Here is a 22,236-nt window from a genome sequence, read left to right on the forward strand (position 1 = left end):
ATGAAAAGAGCACAGTGTAATGGATTTTGAGTGGAGTAACTGGAAACTAGCAGTGGAGATGTTCAATGAATTAGCATGTATGTAATTTTCTGCAAGAACCACATCTCCTTGTTTATGCTATTCTATATTTTGTATTAATGATCTAAGAGGTATGTGAAGACATTCATAGACAATAATTTTTGCAGAAATCACAAATATTGCTCTGATAGTAAAAACTGTATTATGGAATACTTTATAAATTATATTAAGAGTGTTTATAATAACTGTCTGAAGAGTCATAATTCTAGAAGCAAAGAGTATGGGCTCTTCAAAAAATATTTTGGAGACAATAGGAGACATGAAACGGCAGACAGGGAACTCCAGGAATGTTACAACAAAAAGTTGTGCAGTGTAAATCATGGACATGAGGGGAATAAAGCTGGCGGGGGGTGGGGAGGTGGGTGCATGCATGTTTTTATTTACTGGAGCAAAATGTTAGGATTTATGTCAAAAAACCTTTGAAAAATATTTGAAGGTTGTTTAGGGTTTTGGAAAGAGAATGTAGAAAATACTTAAGAGCAGGAGATTTTTGGAGCTGTTTACCTGATCAAAAAGCAAGTTATCTGTGTTTGCAAGGAACAGAGTATGGACATTAATCTAGAGCTGAGAGACATATAACAGGGCCAAGACTTCAAAGTAAGAAATACACAACACATTTTAACAGTTTTTAACAGGTTTTAACAGTTTTAACAGTTCAGCTGATTGACCACTAGAACAAACTGCTGAGGAGTTGATGAATTCTTCATCTCTTGATGTCTCTATAATCAAGATTGAATAGCTTTCTTGGTGTGTATGAATAAAATTGATTTATTTGACTTAGCACAACTAATAAGATTGGTGGAGGTTACTAACGTAGGCTAAATTTAAGGGGATAATAACATGTAATTTTTAGAAATCATCTCCCCTCCCAGTTGGGAGTCCAAGTTAACTTGAAGAAAAAACAATTTACAACTATTTATCTTTGTAGGTGTATTTAAGAGAATGACCATGAGGTCTGGGTAAACAGTACCATAATTTGACAAACAAGTACCCTGTTGATCACCATCTCTATCAGCTTCATAGCTGTTTCATCATGATTAGGAATGATCAGGAGTCACAAGATTCCTTTCCTGTAGGTTATCTCTTTCAACATTTCAAGGGCAGCTGAAAATGTAATTTTATTCGTGTTTATTTGTTAACTTTGTTGTGAAGCAGAATACATGTAAGGCTAATTGCTTCTTGATCTCTTACTGCTGACTTACTGACCTGGCTTGTCAAACTCACTAAATAGATGATTAAACATATGCCACAGGAATCTGAAAACAAAATTCAGCCCACAGGAAATCAGAATTAAATATGATTCTATTATTCAGTGAAATGACACTGAAAGAGACAAAAATATCCCTATATGGGATTACAGGGACAAAAATATTCCTATAGTCCTTTACTGATCTAAAAATACATAGTTTTTCAGCAGACTGCTTGAACATCAGGAACATCAGAAGAAGCTTAACAACAAAGATGGACATTTTTTCCAGTAAGACCAAAATTTGGACCTGCAGTTCCCTCCATAGAAAAGAGAGAGAGAGAGAGAGATGCTCCCTCAGGAATTCAGTATTAGATTCTGTGAATTGTCTTGAAGGACAGTTTCTCTCTATTGAGAGCAAGGCACTAAGCTAATTTTAATGTAATGAGTCATATCAGACTACTTTTATTTCTCCATGACATTCTGTTGTCCATATTATTCAAGGGATCAGACTAGATGGAAGAGTATTTGGCCTTTAAATCTATAAATTCTTAAAATTATGCTACAGTAAAGAGTTGTTAGTTTTATAATCTTGTATAAATCAGCAAAATCAGTATTGGTAGTTTACATAACAAAACAGGAATGAGCAAATAAATAAAGCATTATTTCCTCAAACCAAGAAGAGGTTGATTTGTGAAACACACACTTTAAAAAATGTACTGTACCAAACATTTGAGGATATTTTGCTTGTTTGCTGTATAGCAGCATCATGATACTATGCAAGATACTCAAACACAATTGCCACCTTGCAGAATACAATGTAGTCCTGTGTTCTTTAAATGAGCCATGCTAACTTACTCTAGCTAAACAAACAACTTGAGTTTACCAAGTGTAGAGGAGTGGTGTGTAACTGCGAATCACTGCTAAAGTCATCTGTATGATTCAGGAAAAATTCTGACAAAGAAATCAACTTGGACGTGAGATTGAGAGAAGGGAGCTCAAATAACAGTGTGACGTATAACATGGAAAATCTTCAGTTGGAGAATCCAGAGAGGATGACTACTTGCTATCCTTCTACATGATCCAGATGAAGAAGAGAGAAGTACGTAACCCTACAGTATTGAAAGGCACTATAATGTTGTATTCAGTACAGAATGTGAGCTCTGTGTTTTAGCCCTAGGACTTAAAAGATTTCAGCTACAAGTGTCTTGAGTGGTTGAGAGGAAAGCAATTGGTTTTGATGCTTCAATTATGTTCTTTTAAGACACTAGCAATGACAAAACATGAAGGAAGAGGTGTTCTTAAGTGCTTTGCGTATCTTTGGATTTTCAGCTGAAAGAGAGGCAACAAGGTATTTTTAAGCATTTTGCATTTGTCTAGCTGACTAGCCCAGCCACAGTCTTCATAAGCAGTTGAGATTCAACTTCTTTCACAGTTGTCTTTTAGGGAAAGAAATTAAAATTAACAATCCACATTATCACACAAGTGATAAATTCAGGATTGAAATGTGAACGCTTGCAGCCTGCATGACAGAGAGGGTGGCTGAAAGCTGTATGTCCAATCAGGGCATGGCAACATATTCTACAGAGTGCTTCACCAGTTGCAGTTCTCTAAAGCCACCTCTGGCTGCAACCTTCTCTTTTGTACAGTGGAAACAGAGGAAGCAAAACATTCTTTGGAGTGAATTCTGATGTGGTGAACAGCTTCACCAGGATGTTTAAGCAGAATGGAATAGTGGTCTCATCTGGAGAGAAAAAAGGAGGGGAAATACTCCATCTCTCATGATGTCCCCTTTCTTTTTTCCCTTCTCTCATATGATTCTTTGGCTTGTAGTTGACTTTATGGTTCTTCCTATGAAAACTTTTTCTCTTGCTTCCTTGAAAATCTTTGCTGTTTTTTCTTATGACCTTTGTCCAGCCTCTCTGGGAAGCAGTAACCTAATGTTGAGTGTCTGCATCACTGTGTGTCTAGAATCATAACAATCCTAGGAAGATTGTGAACTAGCTTGCATTTGCTAGCTGTGGTACAACAGGAGTATGGTAATGTCCAGTTGTAGCTCAGAGTATTCACCTCTTCATTAACTGTGTAATAATAATTAAGTGGTGACCCATCCAAAATAACAATTTTCTGTTAGATAAGAATCAAGTTAGAAGAATAAACTTTCATTATGGAAAAAAAATCTATTGGTTATACAGATATTCTTTTCATATTAGCAAAATACCTCCACCAAGAACCAGTGCAAGTGAAATGTTGCCAGTGATCATAAGCAATAAAAATACATTGGTCTCTTGGAAGGAAACTTACTAAAATGCCTTGACATACGAAATAAAACTTTCATTTAAGAAACAAAGTCACATTAACATTTTGATGAAAAGTCAATTGTATACGTTCTTCTCAGTTACAATGTGTCTAATCTGAGATCCTAGCAGTAGGAAAACGGTACCTCTTATTTTATTCTTGCCTCCTGTAGTCATGCTAGAAAAAGGTATGCTTTACCTTGAATGTTTACTTCATGAGTCATCTTCCTTTTATATGATATGCCTTAGTATGGAAAATAAAGAACAGTCCATACCTATGTGAATCAAAATTGGTTTTAGATCTCATCAGAGTGGAAAAAAAAAAAAAGAAAATTTTTAGTTCAATATTACTTACTGATAAAGCAAGATTCTGTCTTGATTCACTGAAATGAAGGTTTTTTACAAAGTATGTGTAGGACCAGTTTCACAGGGCCTCGTGTAACTTAATGCTATGCTTACAAGTGCACAAATGCTATAAGGAATGTGAAGTCTTCATTATGTATGAGAGATAGATAGCTGAGGTAGCTGCAAATATTTGAAGAGTCTGTAGCCCTGTATTACCATGCTCTACTCAAGCTCATTTGACCTGAACAGGAGTAATTATCCCAGGCAGAGAGTTGGATTAATGGTTGCATTTCTTCTGGTACCTTCATGAATAGAACTGCAAACTCTGCAAAAATACACATTGTGAAACAAAGCGAAGGCATCATTCTGAGTTCTTGAGATTGTCATTTCTTCTGGCGTAGCTGTCTCTCTGTCTGACTCTGACAAGGGCTTTTTCAGATGCCTTCCCACTCCTCACTGGTTCAAAGTTCTGGTTTTTGTGCTTAGCCAGAATTCGTCTCTCTCCTCTACCTAGGAGAAAACGGGAAATTCTTGTTCAGGTTCAAGATGGAGTACAATCAAAGAAAGGAGGGTTTTTTTGAGGAGTTCTTGTTGATCTGTTTTCCAGAGAAAGAGGAATTGAGTTTAAAGCTGTCACAGTTTAAAGCTGGCCAAAATGAAAATGTACTGATGTAAGAGACCTTTGCAAAAGGAAGAGCATAATACCAACAAATGAGGAAAAACATATAGGGTGTGGGGTTCTTTTAGTATTCAATTTGCTTTTAAGTTAGTATTGTAAAAAAAAAAGTTTTGTCAAATGCAATTATAAAGTAAGGGGACAGTACATATCAAAATGGTCTGCAAAATTTCAAGATTTTCAGTGTTCTATGTCTGTATTTTATCTTTTATTTTCAGTCTAACAACTTCTAAAATTATGGCTAAACATTTTAAATACATTTAAAAAAAGATTTAACCTATTCTGCCTGAATTAGACTACATTTCCCTTAAAGTCCTCTGAACTAGCCTTGCAGCTCTTGTTTTATTTGCTGCATGCTACTTGGATATTGAATAGATTACTATACATAACTTCTTCTGATATTAAGTTTAGCTTAAGCTTTTTCTAACCTTGAAGAAGCTAGGTATTGCATGGAAGCATGTATATATTCCTGTCATATTCTTCAAGGAACTGATTAACTTTGGAGGCCGTACCAGGTCTGGCCATTCATCAGAATGTTCTATAGCGTTGACAGTAGTGTTTGCCTTGCACAGTGTTGCCACCATACTAATTTTATTCTCCTTAAAGAAACTGTGGACATTTCATTTTAATCTTTAGGAGCGTCTTCTACTTTCTTTACTGCCTGCTCACATTGCCATGGAAATGAAAGCAGAGATCATTCAGAGGTTACAAGGTCCGAAGGCAGGTCAACTGGAAAACACCAACAACTTCCACAATTTGTATGTCAAAAGGCACACCAATGTAAGGTAAGGTACTGTAACTAAATGTATCAACAACATTCAGAAAAACAAAACTGAAAAGAAAGTGTTAAGGGACCAATTAAGAAAGTAATTCTTTTATCTGTTTTATCTGTTAATCTGATCAAATGCTGACAATTCCATGTTCCAGAAAGCCACAAAGGTGATGATACAATGGAGTTGTTTAGAAAAAGCCACACATTAATAAGTTTCTTTGATAATGTCGTCTTGGTCTATTCAGCCCGGAGAAGAAGAGACTGAGGAGAGAACTCATAGCAGTCTACTATTTCCTCCCGAGGGGAAGAGAAGGGACAGACACCGATTGACCAGTGACAGGGCCCAAGGGAATGGCCTGAAGTTGTGTCAGGGGAGGTTTAGGCTGGATATTAAAAAGAGGTTCTCCACCCAGAGGGTGTTTGGGCCCTTGAACAGGCTCCCCAGGGATGTGGTTACACCACTAAGCCTGGCAGGGTTCAAGAAATGGATGGATGATACTCTCAGGCACCTGGTGAGACTCTTGGGGATGGTCCTGTGCGGGGCCAGGAGTTGGACTCAATGATCCTTGGGGGTCCCTTCCAACTTGGCAGATTCTGTGATTTTTCAAGTTAAAGTACTAAATCTTGCTTTCATGTATACTAGTCAAAATTGTAATTCATGTCAGTTTTACTATTTTGATTTTGTATTTTTCTTAACTGGAACGACTTCTCAGGTTTTATATCATGTAAATAGAGACAGCTGTATGACATATGTATTTTGCACAGTGCCTGAAGTAAAATATTCTGATGAAGGATCCAATTACTTATTAATTATAAACTTCAGTAGTTTGAAAAATAACTCACCATTTATTTCAAACAGTCTTTCTTCTTTCCAGTTTCTCCTGCCTTTAGACAAGTTTTTTTTTCTTTTGCCTTTGGACAAGTTAGTTTGAATTACATTCTTAGAAACTTTAATACACTAACAGATATAGGTATAGAATGTCTATAAATACCCGTAAATATAGGTATACTATAAAGGTAATATTTGAGGAGATAATACCTATAAATTTAGGTATGTATTACCTATAAACATAGCACCTATTTAGTTAAATGTAGGTTTACCTATAAATATAGTTGTATTTATTCCCCTACATTTAGCAGTGACTGTTTTGGGTATGGGCATACCCCTGTGAAGTCCAGAATGCTTCCTCTCAGGTTGAGCTGTCGATTGATAAATCTGAGTCCTGCAGAAGGAAATTGTGACCAAGATCCTGTTCATTTCTATTTCTATCTAGCATCTTGTATGCTGATATTGTGGGATTCACTCGCCTGGCCAGTGACTGCTCACCAGGGGAATTGGTGCACATGCTAAATGAGCTGTTTGGCAAGTTTGATCAGATTGCAAAGGTGGGTTTCTATGGGCTGCTACTGTTAGTTTAAGTAAGTAAATAATCTTTAAAATATTTTTTTCTTCTTGGGATCTTCAAGCAGTATTTCTGAGACTTTGGCAGGAAGATTGGGTTTGAAACATGAAGGAAAAAACTGTGGCTCTGGTCTGAGTGCATCAGTGTATTTATGTCAGTGTGACTGTGAAACTCAAGATAATTCTCTCTAATAGGACCCATAGAGACAGCCTGTGGAGCCCAGTAAAGCTTAATGGCAGATGAACTCTTCTTTCAATACCTTTTTTACAATGACAAGGATTATGAAACTCAACATAGAAAAGTGTTAGTTTTCTGATCTCTGGAAAAGCATTCAAGAGACTGGGGGAGAAGAGAGACAATATTGATTGAAGCAATTTTAATCCCTGACCTCAGCCTCTTGATCACTCAAGGAAAGAAAAAAATGCAATTAGAAAATTTTCTTCTGTTTATTTGGGTGCCATTTTAAAAAATTACATCAAACTTTATGTGTGAAAGTGAAATCAGAAACACCAGAACATATAAAAATTCCTGTATTATTAGTTCAAAAACTACTGTCCAGTATTGGTTTTAAAAACATAAAAGCCTTTACATTAAAATACATTGAATTATAGAAATACTATTATGATTGGTAGTTTCTGGAAGTATTCCATAGTACATCTTCAAAGATGTAAATGTGGAAGGCTAGGTGTTTTGATTTCATATTTCAAACAAAAAGGCTTTTTTTTTGATTGAGAATATGATAGTTTGGCTCAGTTTTCTAATTTCATCTGTGAGCAACACGCATATATGTTTTGCAGTGTATTTACTTCCTGATTGTGCCCCTTAAGGACTATAACAGATGGAGGCATCATCCGTACAAAACCCTAACAGCACTTCTGGTTTAGCAAGCCAAATCCTTCTCTTCTGAAACAAGATTAAGTAGAATAAATTTGCTAACATCATTTAAGTCAGACTTTGTAACAGTATCCCTACATTTATGTATTTCAAGTTGAAAGTGACCATCTCACCTTGCTTTTTCTTCTAGGAAAATGAATGTATGAGAATTAAAATCTTAGGTGACTGCTATTACTGTGTTTCTGGACTACCTATATCTCTTCAAAATCATGCCAAGAATTGTGTGAAAATGGGACTGGACATGTGTGAAGCCATTAAGTAAGTGCTAAACTTATTGTTAAATATTCAACAATAAAAAATCTCTCTTCTATCTGTATCTGTGCTACTAATTGAAACATTCAGACCTGCAGTATTTGGCGTGTTTCACTGCAAGGTCCAGTGTGGTTATCTCGATCTCGGCCTTAGCAAAGAAATGTTTTAAAATGTTGGGTTGTGCGAGGCTATGTCATCACTACACCATAAAGATGATTAATGGCCTGGAACATTGCTCATATGTGGAAAGGCTCAGAGAACTGGGACTGTTTAACCTCTAGGAATGAAAGCTGAGGGGAAAAAAATCTCATCAATGTATTTAAGTACCTGAAGTGAGAGCACAAAGACAATGTAGCCAGGCCATTCAGTGGTGTCCAGTGACAGGCCTAGAGGCCATGGGCGCAAACTGAAACACAGGAGGTTTCCTCTGAGCTTCAGGAAACACTTTTTTTCATTGTGAGGGCCACTGAGCATTGGCATGAGTTTGCTTAGGGAGGTTGTGGAGTTTCCAGCCTTGGAGATGCTCAAAATCCAACTGGTACGGCCCTAAGCAACCTGCTTTAGCTGGCTGTGCTTGAAACAGGAGGATGGACTAGACAGTCTCTAGGTGTCCCTTCTGACCTCAACTATTCTGTAACTCTGTGATTCTGAGATGGTAAATATCCCAATAGACATCACTTAAAACTTCAAAGCTTTGCTTTTTGCAGAGTCGTGATGCTGCCACCCACCTGTGAGTCAAATATCTATGAGAAGCCAGAGCTCCTGGCTCCTCCTAAGTTTGGAATTCAGTAGTGGTCAGGAGCTGTTAGCTGTCCACAATTAAGATACCTCACAGCCCTCAGCCTGTGGTGTGATACTGATCATGTCCACCAAAGAGATTTTTAATGGCTTAGAGATTTCTGGGCTGAGAGACCTATTTCCTTATGTTGTTAGATAAGCAATTAAATATGCCTGTCTTACTAAACCCCATATTTAGGTTTAATTTCACCTTTTCTGTATAGGTGAGGACTTCCTGAAACGTTTTTTTCAGTCAACACATTAAAGGTACTATTGAGAATTCTGTGCTTATCAACAGTATTTTGAATTTCTGGGTTACTATATATGTCCCTTATTTTTTTTCCCCATAAAAATTGTGCTTGTTCTGTCCTTGAAACAGAAAACAGAGCAAAGTATTTGTGAATCCCAATATGATTGCATTTGAAATAGCAATTGTAACTTATTTCAAGTAACTCAAGTAATAACAGGAGGCTTGATGTGCTTGTGAAAAAGAAATATGGTTGTATTTGATGGATTAACACTGTAAGACAGCTGAGGATACAGCTACTGGAATATTTGAAGAATCCTTTAGCTTGTTATTGAAGAGTAGGTTGGGAATGGATTATAGACAACTGTAGCAGTTAGTGGCACAAATATCTTTTCTGTAGAAATACTAAGTTTCCTTTGACTAAAATTACAGTATATCTAGGTGAGCTACACTTTGCAAAAACATGTATCATGTTTTTGGAGGTCTGGATATTTGGGAGTCAGTACAGAAATCAGGTTGCTGCATTTTCTAAAATTTTTTTTTTGTCATCCATGTGTACCTTACGTTGCGTCCAAAAAGCCCCATTTTTTGGATGATACTTGGAGTACTTCTTCTTGCCAAGCTTTAAAATGTACAGATTTCGGTGCCTCTTCACTTGTTTTCACTGGATACTTTCTCTTTTTTACTTAGACATACTAGACCAATATTATAATTAAAACATTTGCTTCTCTAGCATATTAGGAACTAAAGCTACCATCCCTTCAGTATGGCAGTTGGTGAAAGGGTGTCAGTCCTGAAGTTCTGACCCACCCTATTCATTGCCTTAGAAATGTTGGAATTTTTTGCCCAGCCTTTGAGTGAAAATGAAAGCTTTCTGGTTTAGATTTCTAAAGACCTGTGTGCTGTGTGAGAAATGTGAGTTAAAAGCAATTGCATAGAATTTCTGATCAGCCTGTTTCTTTGTTACTTAAGAGAAAAAAGTATAGGAGGTTACAGGCTGGTGGAAAAACAATGCTAAGCTCAAGCCATTAAGTGCCCTTCAGGAAGAACTGCAAGTACAATATCACACATCATAATGGACTGTTTTACTTGAGCTCAGAGAGCAATCTGTCAGTTCCTCACACTTCAGAACTTCCCAATTTTCTTGGAAATAACTTTCTGCTCAAGCTGCTATCAGGTATGTTCATTGTTAATGCTGTATGATCAGGTTCTCCTTGGTAAGAGCAGCCTTATAGAGTAGAAAATTATACGTTAGTTGTATAGCATATTCTGATCTGACTTTATACTGTAGTCAGAAATCACAGCGCTCCTGTAGATGCCTGATTACCACAGCCTGTTTACAGAAGTGAGGAATCTGTACCCTCTGCTTTCAAATGCTTTTGAAGTATTATGTCAAGTGTTGCAGCCTGCAACAAAATTGCTGTTTATTAATCAACTCCATATTTTGTTGTATGTTTGCTGCATCTTTGTATAGAAGCGTCTCCTGACATACTTCTGTGCTCTGTAAAATGAGTAGTAGTAATACTCTTGCTGTTGGAAGTGTGTAACTCAATATGTTTGACTCATTCTATCTAAAATATCTTTTTTGCCAGATATGAATTTTTACTGTATTCAGTCACTGAGGTGCAAACTGCCTCTTCAGTGTGTAAACTACTGAAATAGAGGAGTTTGCTGTTTAGATTAACAATTCTGTATAGATTTTACCACCTGAATATGGTTTCAGTTCCACTTCTCTTTGAAGCAAAAAAGAGGAATTCTGCCAAACTGCCAGGTGATATGTAGTACAAAGTCTTATTCAGTCTTGTTATCTAATGATAGTCATTTTGAGCAATTCAGCCTCACTATGCTTTGGATTGTTTCCATTTAAATGTGGATTTTAGTCTCACTGATTAATTTCTTTGCTGCTCTACTCTATGTTGGAACAAATCCAATGTTTCTTGTAGTCTGCAGTCTACTTGCCCAGGAGTTGGATGCTCACCTTATCAATCCATAGATGCCAATGCTGCCTGTGATGTTGAGAACCAGCCACCTTAACTGGGTTCTTTAGGGCTAGAGTTTATCTGTTAAGGCAAAATATGTTTATTTGTGAATATATGGGTTGTTTTCCTTTAGCCCAAACTCCACTCCTCTGTCTCTCCTGTTTCTCAACCACATGTTTCTCAAGGACAGTCTTTGATTTGGTAGCATAAAGTGAGTTCCATTTCAGAGGAAAGTAAAAGAAACTGTTGGATGAGATGGTTATACCATTTGGAATGTTAGATACAAAAAAAAAAAAGTTTTTTAGGTATGTTTTCTCTCCTGTATGTCTGATCCCAAAGGAAAATATGCTTTTAAAACTAGCAATTTGCAGGGGACTAAATGCTTAAGGCTCACTGAATGTGTTGTAGTGTCGTAGATACCTTAGGCAATAATTAGAGATGAATAAAGCTGAGGTTAAGAGAGTAGGTGTTTTCCTAATGACCTGAACCCCTGCTTGTGGGGGTAAAGTTGCTACAACTACCTGCAAGCTAACCATGCCTCTGAAAAACATGAAATCCTTACAAACTCAAATTTCAGGTTACAGTAGGAAAAATAACAGTCTTGATGAATATTTTGACTGCCTAGCCAGGATGGGCACATAGACTGTGGTTTGCTGAGGGAAACCAGAGAGACTGTGGGAGACAAAATTAAATAAAAGTGGGAGGTTTCAGATACACTTGTGTAGGTAAGTTGAGTGTCCTATGGGGATGTGATAGATACCTTCTTGAGTGCATTGTGTCTGCGTCATCATAGCAATTGTTCAAGGAGCACAGGAGAGAAGTAGTAGTAAGCCCTAATTTGGTCCAGAGTTACACAGCTAATTTAAAGTCTTGTACGGTTTCTTTAATTTGTGAGACAGAAGAAAAGATTCAGTAGCGGTACATGTTCTAGTTGCTCCCCTCCTTAACTCCTGAGAGCTTATTATAAAGTAGACTTTATTCTACTTGCTCTGCAGAATATGGCAGGGCAGCCTTTCGCCAATTTACTCCTAGAGGATAAATGTTCCTCTTCTATTTTGCCCAGTTTTGTAAAATACTTGTTTTCAGAAGTGCTAAGCTTGTGTCATATTCCTTGTACAAAGCAAAATGGCATTTGTCATTTGCCAACTGCTTACAAAGATCATTTACAGGCAGTTCATTTTCAAGTGTGTCAGCTACATGAGAGCAGTGTAAGATGGCAAAGTGAAAAGAGATACTAATAAACACTTGATAGAGACTGCAGGAATTAAAATAGTTTCAGTCATGCTCCTGTTACTTTAATTTCCTGGAATAAGAACACTTGAGAACTAATGCTTAAATGTAGGATTTACCGTATCAAATTAAGCCTATTAGGTTCTATGTTCCCGTTCATTAAAAAAAAAAAAAAAAAAAAAAAAAAAAAAGAAAGATAAATGGACCAGCTCAATTCTGTAATTCAGAGCTGATGATTCTCATCACTGAGACTGAAGATGATGCTAGAACTATGAACCTGACTCGTATATAGGAGCCATTTAGTTTCCTTATTCTATAGTCGTTTCTTCCAATAATACCCTGAATTTCTCCAAGATAAATTTATGTGCATGTTCCTTATTACTGGTCAGGTTTGGATCCATGTGAGTTGGGGTTTTAATACCTAAGTGCAGTTAAGTTATGATCTTTCCATTTCTTAAAGCTATATAAGCCTATCAATATCTGAATTCATTTTATAACTCCTTACATATGTAGTTACATATGACGTGTCTGAAAATGTTCTATTTGTTGGACTTTAGTCACCCACTCATGATTCAGAAAAGCTTCTTCTGGAAAGATAAATGCCTATCTTATGTGTAGAGGTCTTCTGAGATTTGGGCTGGGTGAAGAGATACTTAACTCTGTCATTGAAAAGGTCAAAAGTTTAGATGTGGTCTGGACAGTGGGGGTGGCCTTTCATTCACTGTATAATGCTGTAGTTGGTACAGCATACACTAAGCATGTGGAAGGCTGTTGAGCCTCGTGTTCTCCACAGTCTGAATGGCACTGAGCCATTGTACACACAAAGTGTGTACAAGCCACAGCCTGTAGAATATCCTGAGGTGCCGTGTTTTTCATCCTTCGCCTCAGATATGACAGATAGCAGAAGGTCTTCAACACAGATATTAGGGTCTTCAGGTAGAAGGGCACCTAACAGTAGTTTCATATCTCTGAAAGCTTTCTTCAGAACAGAAACAGTCCTTAGGTTCTACCATGAGAACAGACGTTTCCACTACTTAGCTCAGCCCTCCCAAATAATTTCAGATGAGTATAAAAGAAGGAACTTCAGATGCGGACTTGAGAATTAATATTTCTACAAATTTTTGCAAGTACAGCTAATAGGAAAGGTAATATATAATCCTAGCATACAAAGAATGGAGGCAATGCTAAAAAGAATAAAATGTTATTACAGTTGATACTGCTAATTTCATAGAAGAGTTTTGATTGGAATAGACCTTAAAGATCACTTAGTTTTAATCACCCTGCCACGGGCTGGAACACCTCCCACGAGATCAGGTTGCTCAGAGCCTCATCCAGCCTGGCTTTAAGCACTTCCAGGGGTGTGGCATCTGCATAATTTTGACTGGTAAATTAAAAGAAAACAAGGGGCCTGTTACGTTTATTAACAGAGGTTTTCTTATCAACTACAGGAAAGTGAGAGATGCAACTGGAGTTGATATCAATATGCGCGTGGGAGTGCACTCCGGGAATGTGCTGTGCGGTGTTATTGGGCTGCAGAAGTGGCAGTACGATGTGTGGTCACACGACGTTACTCTGGCCAATCACATGGAAGCTGGAGGAGTCCCAGGGTAAGAGGCTTCCCTGTTAACCTCTGGGAACATGGATTTTTCAGACACGAAGAAACGCATGGGTACCTTGTCTTAAGCTTTCATGGAGATGAAAGTGAACTAATTCTTAGTACTGTCTTTAGGTTAAAAAAAAAAAGGGACACTCAGTATTTCTGGTGATTTTAAGGATCATTTATTTGTGTACGGAAACCTTTAGATTTATGCCCATTAGAACTCCTAAAAATTAGAGGGACTGTAAATGAAGTGAGCAGCATAGAAGAGGTATATCCAAAAGCTAGTAAAATGGTTGATCAGGTTCAAATTATGCTTTTGATCAGTATTTGTGATTCTATCATTCTTTTAAAATATAATTTCAGCCGTGTTCACATCACCTCAGTCACCTTGGCACATTTGAATGGAGCTTACAAAGTGGAAGATGGGGATGGAGATGTGAGGGACCCATATCTGAAAGAGCATAATGTTAAGACTTACTTTGTAATCAATCCTAAGGTTAGTAGTACTTTTATTTTGTGGCCAGTCATAGTTATTTTTGAGCAGAACCACTAATCTGTTTACTGAATAATTCACTACCAGAAGATATTGATCAGAGCTGTTACTGATGCCTACAAATACATAATGTTTGTGTTGCAAATGTTTCCCACTCTTCAGAAATAAGTCTCTAATATTTCCCAGCAATATCATTAAGATTTGCAGGTTCCTAGCAACTCTCCATTTTTAAGTTCTTAGGCATGCAGACCTGTGGTACCAGATGATGTACTGCTGCTTCAAAAGGTCACGAACACAAAGCCTGATACCACCTTTTATTTTCTTCCAACCAGGGAGAAAAACGAAGCCCTCAGCACCACATTCGACCTCGACACACTCTTGATGGCGCCAAAATGAGAGCTTCTGTCCGCATGACCCGGTACCTGGAATCTTGGGGAGCAGCCAAGCCATTTGCACACTTGCACCACAGGGACAGCATGACCACTGAAAATGGCAAGATAAGCACAACAGTAGGGGCCTACTTATGTCATTTCATACAATTTAGTAACATTTGAAAGGAAAAAGGTGCTCACTGCTAAATACCTGGTTATTTCTGATAGAAGAAGATACATGTGTTTGTACAGGGCATAAACCCAGTGAAGTTGTTGGGAGCTTTTCCATTGACATGGGAGCTTTGGATTAGGTCTAAGAAGCCATGTCTTCCTATAAATGCATCTCTGAATTATAAGGAGTCCAACATACTTACTAAAATATACAATTGACGTTCTGAGCTCAGACCCTCCTCAGGCACAGCATGGAGAGTGGCTTCTGTTCGTCTTGTGGGAAGATATTTTGAACATAATGCCAGAATGAAACACCTTTAGGAAGGAAAATTTTTAATACAGAGAAATTCCTTACAATTCACTGACTATTCAGCTACATTCTCTGTTCGGAACATGCCAAACCTGGAGGAAAGGCTATGAAGTTAGAATAAATCCCGTGGTAGCTGGAGTGGACTTTATTCATAGAGTACTCCAGGAGCCAAATCCATATTCACTGTTACATCTGCTTTCTGAAGGTGCACCTACTACTCATTAGCTGTGGTTGATGGCCTGAGTTTTAGAATACTATACTGCAATGTTGCATCTCTTACATTGAACAGATTTCTTTTTAATTTTGCTAACACTGTTTTACTGCTATCAGTAAGACACTGTGGATCTACAGCTTATGCATTCATTATCTTCTAAAGTGAAATCACAAAGGTAAATTGTAATAGCTTTCAACACCGGCGTACAGTTTTGGTCCAGGAACATAGGACTGAGCCATGTATTCTTGTTCAATAAATACAGTGCATCAGAACGTGTATTGTGGCATGTTCATTACAGAAAGTACCCAGCCATCACTATTAATATCACAAAATAAGTGTGGCTGTGATGGCTGCTGTTGCTTATTAATAAAAAATAATTACTATTTTCTGTATTTGGTTACTCAGGTCTGTTTTTTCCAAAAGCACTTAAAATTTGTTTTTGCTGAAGCTGTCAAAAGTTTGGGCTACATCCAAATGTGGTGACATTGAAGTATTTCTGGTAAAGCAAAATGTTCTTGGATTCAGACTGTTGTATTACTTGTTTAGTGTTTATAATGATAGATCAGTTTTTCTCCAGGTCAGTTCATCTTTACTCTTGGCTGGATTTTTCTTTTAAACAATTTTAATCTAACGCTAAAAGTATTTGCACTGGAAACTTTCCCCCTTACTTGACCCTGTTTTCAACACTGTTTTTAAAGCAACTTAGTATTGTCAAAGTCTATTGTAGTTAATAAGGTTTTTTTGTTTGTTTGTTCTTTAGGATGTTCCCATGGGGCAATATCATTTTCAGCGTTGCAGAGAGAGGTAAATTAATCTTAAAAAATTACTTATTCATCAGAAGTCTATATAAATACATATGCATTCATATGCTTTCAAATATTGAGGTCCATTTCTCATGCAAACTATTTTTTCAGCTGATACCTCTTACATAGAGAAGGGCTATGGAAACAGATGGGCAGACATATTACTTATGAATTGCAAGTACACTTCCTCCTAACAAAGAGCATTATTCTGAATTGGTATGTTGGTGAGCTACTATTCGTTTCTCCTAACAAACCAGTTACTCTATCAGTGGGAAGAAAATTATATGCAGGAAAATTTAGAGGAGGCACAGAGGGGTAAGAAAAGAGCAGATGGAAAGGGCTGTTAATAATTTTTCTTACAACAGCTAATAATATATACTAAAAGAGACATTTTATATATTTGTTTAATTGCTTTGTATTTGTATTGTGGTCTCTTATTTCAGTCTATTGTATGTTTGCAGTAATAGACATTTGAAAGGTATTTTGTGGTCTTCCTACAGTGCTCATGCTACACAAAATGTTTACAAGATCACAATAGCTCTAAGTTTTCATGCTGCTGCTTGGTACATTGATTACTAAGGCAAGATGATGATATCATAAATACCATAAAGTCATTTGAAAGATCCTTTTAAAAATTTGTGTTTTCATTGTCCTTGGTTACCGTAGAGCTATGCAATTACCTAAAATATTGCTAAGTTCCAGAGGATGAACAACTTTTGACTGAATATTCCTGACATTAATAAAAAGAGTCTAATTTTAAAACTCCACATTCACATTTGGACAGTCCAAAGAACATTTAGACATGTCCAAAGAACTTCTGTCAACCAGTGAAAGATCACTGTGCTGTGACATTTGGAAATACTGCAGTTCTTGAAGTTTCTAAAGTATTCTTGCTTTTGTGTTTCTAAACTCCATTCCAAAATAGATTCAGAAGGTACAAATGTGTCTTGATACCATATTATGGAAGGAGTTTCTATAAACCATTACTGGAGTCTAATGTCCTTAGTGAGGCAGACATGTAACTAGAATTCTAGCTAAGCTAGTTAGTCATTCCCACATGAGAGAGCGGAAAAGATCATAAGCACTTTGAAAATCAATATTTTATTAGAATATGGAAATGTAGAGTTTGAAACCAGACTGTAGGCTTCTGTTTGTGGCAGTCTTAGCTCTTATGTAGCTACACGATAGTCTTATGTTGTTAAGAATCTGCCGAGGGGATTAAGTGTAATTAGACAATGTCTCCTAATCTGTGTATTCCTTCTAGATTGTTTTATATGTGAAAAATGAGTTATAAGCACTTTTTTACCTAAATTCAATACATTGAATAGACAAGAAATTGGTTGTGTTTTTTAAAATTCCTGTAAGTACACTAATATAATTTCTGTATTAATTTGAATCCTGCAACTGGTTGTCAGTTTTGGGGAAATAACTCAAGAACCTGATGTTGAAGAAAACCAATGTTACCTTTTACAGGGTTCAGTTTGTAGCTTAAGAACATTTTGGTAAGCAAAGAGTCAAATTTCAGATCTAGCTGTTGACATCTTACAAAACACTGTTTTTAAGTTAACATTGGATTTAAATTTTCAAATACAGAGACATAATCTATCAGTATTTTAAATATATCATTTTTGAGGAGAGCATAACTACTGAAAGGATTGATGATGTTTGCATTAATTTATATTAGCAAAGACAAACCCATTCTGATGATCTTCTGTTGGGTTTGTGTTCAGTCCAGTCAAAAGAAAAGGTGGTTTTTTTATTGCAGATGATTTACAAGGTTATAAACAGAGAAACATGATGTATGTATGAAACTAATTTAAGATGGTTCTGAGTTTTCTTATTAAAAATAATAAAGTATTTCCAAGAATAGAAGAGCTATCAGGCTTATGGTAGAAAATACCTATTACGCTTCAGTGCACTATCACATTGTGCTCATCATAAAATTCTGACAAGGTTTTCAAAAATAACTGCAAGAAACAGGAATGTTTTATGAATTTGAGCATATTCTCATTCTTTTTCATAAATTCATAATACTGTGGAAGACTTTCCTTCAACCAGAATTTCTTGAGTTCTCGGTTTTGTTTCTGAAATTTTCTTATGTTTGTATTTTAAGGGCTTGCTAGTAGCTAAACTCTAGCTTTGTGAGTGTGTATATGTGTGTCAGACTGTACCTTATGCTGGTATTTTTAAGAGCTTATTACGAGGCTCTGTGTGCCTGATTCCTATAGCTCCTATTGCAGTATACGTTTTAAAAAATTGTTATTATGCTCACATGTTTATGGAAGCTATTGTTTAATGTTTATTAGCAATGTAATGATTTTCCAAAGTAAATTCCCACATTTTTCATTTCAGAACAAAATCACAGAAAAGGAGGTTTGAGGAGGAACTGAATGAGAGGATGATCCAGGCCATTGATGGAATCAATGCTCAAAAGTAAGTTTTTATCCTCTGTTGTTTCTATCCTTTCCAACTTTGGCATAAACTCTGCAAGATATTTTTTGCCCCCACATGCACACCAAATCTGAAAACAGTAAAGGTGTCACTAATACTGGCATAGGAAGCTCTGCACATTGTGAAGATTGGCTGTACAGTAGCATTTTTGACTATATGAGATAAGACAGTGCCTGTGAATCATGGTGTGACAAAGGCTTTGACTTGTCCTGATCTGCATTTTGCTCTGTAGCTGCTTGTGTCTGTAGACTCGTAGCCGTAACTACAGAGTTGCCTTAACTGAGAGCAGAGGAGTAAGACCCGAGAAATAAATGGCTTGGGAATCAGAATGATGTGAAAATAGATGCTTCACAATTGTCACAGAAAAAATTCCTCAGAATTAGAACATTTCCCTAAAATCATAGTTTAATATCTCAGTGTTTCAACTAGTTGGTTAATTCCTTAGAGAAAATCTTGCTGACATATTGGAATTGCTGGGGGAGGTAACCTGATGTATTTTTTCTGTGCCCTAGGAAGAGCTGGAGGCAGTATTGATCTTCTCTGTTTGCTGGTGAACAGATAAGACTGAGAGAGAAATCAATACCAGAAAAAATAAATGTTCAGGCTTTTTGTATTTATCTGATGAAATACGGGAATTGCCCTTCAAAAATGTGGATGATAGTTGCGATGAATTAGGTTTCCCCCTCTACTTTTGTTACTCAGAATCTTAATCATCTGAGTATTACACCTAATTATTAAATGCTCATATGTCACATTTGGAGTTTCTTTCATCTTTTAGTCCTATTAATGGTACTTTGCCTTAGGAAGATATTTTTCAGTCATTTTAGAAAAGAGTGTTGGGAGTTGCAGGCCACAGAAAGAATACAGTGAAAGAGGGTAGGTCATGTGATAGGCAAAGCCTTTTGATTATATTAGACTTGCCTAAAACAGCTGTATAACTTTTGGTAGTTTTTATATGTCTTTGGGTACACTTGCTCTGATAAGTGGATTGTAAAAATAATGGTTTGATGTCAAAAGTAATTCATCTCTATAAATGCATTAAAATAATGGTGTGACCATACTGTATGTTGTTTTATCTCAGGGAATCCTTGTCTTATCTAATTAGTACATAAAAGTTGGAGAAACTTTGGGATATAAAATGTTTCTGAAAATTTTTCAGTGTATTTCATGAATTACATGGGGAATTGCACCAAGATAAGGGATGATCTTATATATCAGAAAGTCTGAATGTCACCTTCCAAAACTAGATTGTCTACCCATCTCAGTATTGATTGAATTGCTGAATGAATCACTTAAAAGCTGTGATTCAGTTGAATATCTGAGACTAAGTTGTCAAAAGTCCTGATTCCTCAAACGGCAAGTTAATTCAATAATACTGTAACTATGTAAAGGCTAAGCACATAGAGCAGTTAATTAAAATATTTGCTACATTTAGAACACAAAACTAACCACCTTATACATATTTTTGTGCCTCAATTTTTTGGCTGTAAAGTGAAAATAACATTGTCAGCTACAGTAATCGAGTGGTTGTGAAACAAAATCTTTTACTTTTGTGAACCAAGAAGCAAAGAAAAGATTTAAGATTTTAAGATACAGATTTTAAGAAAATCTGTAAGAAGACTGGTACTTCTAAATGTTCTTAGGTGTAAAGTTTGGATTGTATAGCAAATAGGTCTGTGACTGAATAAAGAAAATTAGAAAAACATTATTGCACTTAAAATATGGTATTAAAAGTACCATGCTTTTGACCTTTTTAGTTAGAAAAATGCATGAAAGGAATTCAAAAGCAAACATTCACTGTACAGAGTCATGTTTCTTCCACCTTGAACTGTCAGTACCATGGTTCTTTGCCACGTGTCATTCTGTGAAAAAAGTAACTGGTTGCAAGAAAGTGGTCATAATATGGGGGTCTTTGGAAATTACATGACCAGGTTCAATTTTACTTTACAGCCAGTAACTGAAAGCTAAGGAAAGTCCAAGACAATGCTGTACCCCAAATGAATCACTGTCTTTACACAGTGTAAAACAGTATGATATGTATTGAAATGGTACCTCAAGTTTTTAAAGTCATGTAGCATTTTCTCTGGGCTTCCTCCCTCACTGCTCCCCTGCCAGTTCACAAGCTGGTTTAGTGATCTTTCAACAAAACTGCCAAGCACCACATGCATACACAGTCAGTAGCTCTGCACATCTGGGTTAAATTCCTTCTTGTGAAATATAAATGAAACTCTGGTATCTAAAAAGCAGCCCAGGGGATTTACAGCATGATTCAGAGTAGTAGACTTAGTTGGCAATGCTCCTTGCAGAGTTGCATGAGGAAACTTATGACCTGTTTATTCAATATTATTCTTTTAGAGCACTGCATTAAAGGATACAGAAATACAGATTTAAAAGAGTGAGTGAGAAACAAAGAGGTTCAGTGCCTTAGCCATTAGAGTGTAATATCATGCCTTCTCCGTGTGTTTCCTTTTGCTGTACATTCAACAAAGTACTCCAGACTGCAAAGTGCCTGTCCTGCACACGAGGGGGATGAGCAGCCTTAGCTATGCCATCCTGAGCCTTGGTGGTTAGGAACTTGTGTAGGACATGGATGAATGGTAGTCTGTTAGCTTTGGTACCTAGCTTTCCAGGAGACATATTCCCAGGTGCTTGCAAATACTTTGGTAACATTTAGGCTCATCAGGGAGTGAGGCTGGAGGCAGAATTTTCAGCCCTTATCTCTATTCCTAAGGTATGTGACTTCTTCGTACTTTCTCTTCTGTACTTGCTCTCCACTTCCATTTGTATGTGTTGTACTATTCCCTCGTCTCAGACCTCTCAGCACATGCTACCTAAAAGCAGTATAGGGGTTTTTTTCTGAGCTGTAAAGAAAAACTAACAGCTTCTGATTTAATTATTTGCAAAAGAGGGTTACTTTAAGTTTGATTTTTCTAACTAAATGGAAAAAGAATTGCATTAAATTTTAACAGTTTACTAAAAATGTTCCACAAAATGAATTGTCCAATAGGTTACAGCTGAACCAAAACAAAATGATGCCATAGGTACATCAGCCTACAACATGTGTTTCTTCTCAGAATCCTAACTGTGATCAGATATAAACCTGAACCATTGCAGAGCAAACTGGGAAATATATTTTGGAATTAAACATTCCTAGAACTGAGAATGTTTATAGCCCCTTATTATAATGAAGGTGATTGCATAGGAACAGGGACAGTCTCCCAGGCAAGGAAACAAATATTTTTGATTTCATAAATCAAAGCTAATAGCTTACCCTCCACCCTGTCCACTCCTGTTCTCCCAGGACCTTAATTTTGGATCTGTTCCACTGTGGTTCATTACTGCTACTTATTTGCATTGCAGCCTGTCAGTTGAGACTGAGAGCACTACTTAGAGCCTAATTTAAAGTTATTGCTGGAAATGTTGCAAAAAAATCTCAGGCCCAACTATTATTCAAGCTCAAATATTGCATGTCCACAGAATTAGTCTGCTTAATTATTTTTTTTTTCCAGATTTGTGTAGTGCTCTTGAGGTAGAAGCAGCCTAACCTTCTTGAAATTTTAATATTTTATATCTTTTCAAGTGTCCATTAAAATAAATGTAGACTTTCATATTAGAGCATTCCATTTTGTAAAAGTTATGTCAAGCTTTTGTCAAGATTCACTTAGTTTAAAATACATCTTTCATTTC

General features: G+C 36.6%; 1 protein-coding gene across 1 annotated transcript in view; it reads left to right on the plus strand.

Moving 5' to 3' along the window:
• ADCY2 (adenylate cyclase 2) overlaps positions 1–22,236 on the plus strand; it is a 208,169-nt gene that overhangs the window by 128,667 nt on the left and 57,266 nt on the right. Inside the window, exons 5-12 of the mRNA XM_050320235.1 lie at positions 5,219–5,367; positions 6,629–6,740; positions 7,782–7,909; positions 13,585–13,743; positions 14,100–14,232; positions 14,562–14,738; positions 16,056–16,099; positions 18,451–18,531. Of these exons, the coding sequence (XP_050176192.1) occupies positions 5,219–5,367; positions 6,629–6,740; positions 7,782–7,909; positions 13,585–13,743; positions 14,100–14,232; positions 14,562–14,738; positions 16,056–16,099; positions 18,451–18,531 (983 nt within the window). The remainder of the gene's footprint in view (positions 1–5,218; positions 5,368–6,628; positions 6,741–7,781; positions 7,910–13,584; positions 13,744–14,099; positions 14,233–14,561; positions 14,739–16,055; positions 16,100–18,450; positions 18,532–22,236) is intronic.

The sequence above is a fragment of the Myiozetetes cayanensis genome, unplaced genomic scaffold (assembly GCF_022539395.1).
Source record: "Myiozetetes cayanensis isolate MyiCay16 unplaced genomic scaffold, myiCay2020 scf1, whole genome shotgun sequence".
NCBI lineage: Eukaryota > Metazoa > Chordata > Aves > Passeriformes > Tyrannidae > Myiozetetes > Myiozetetes cayanensis.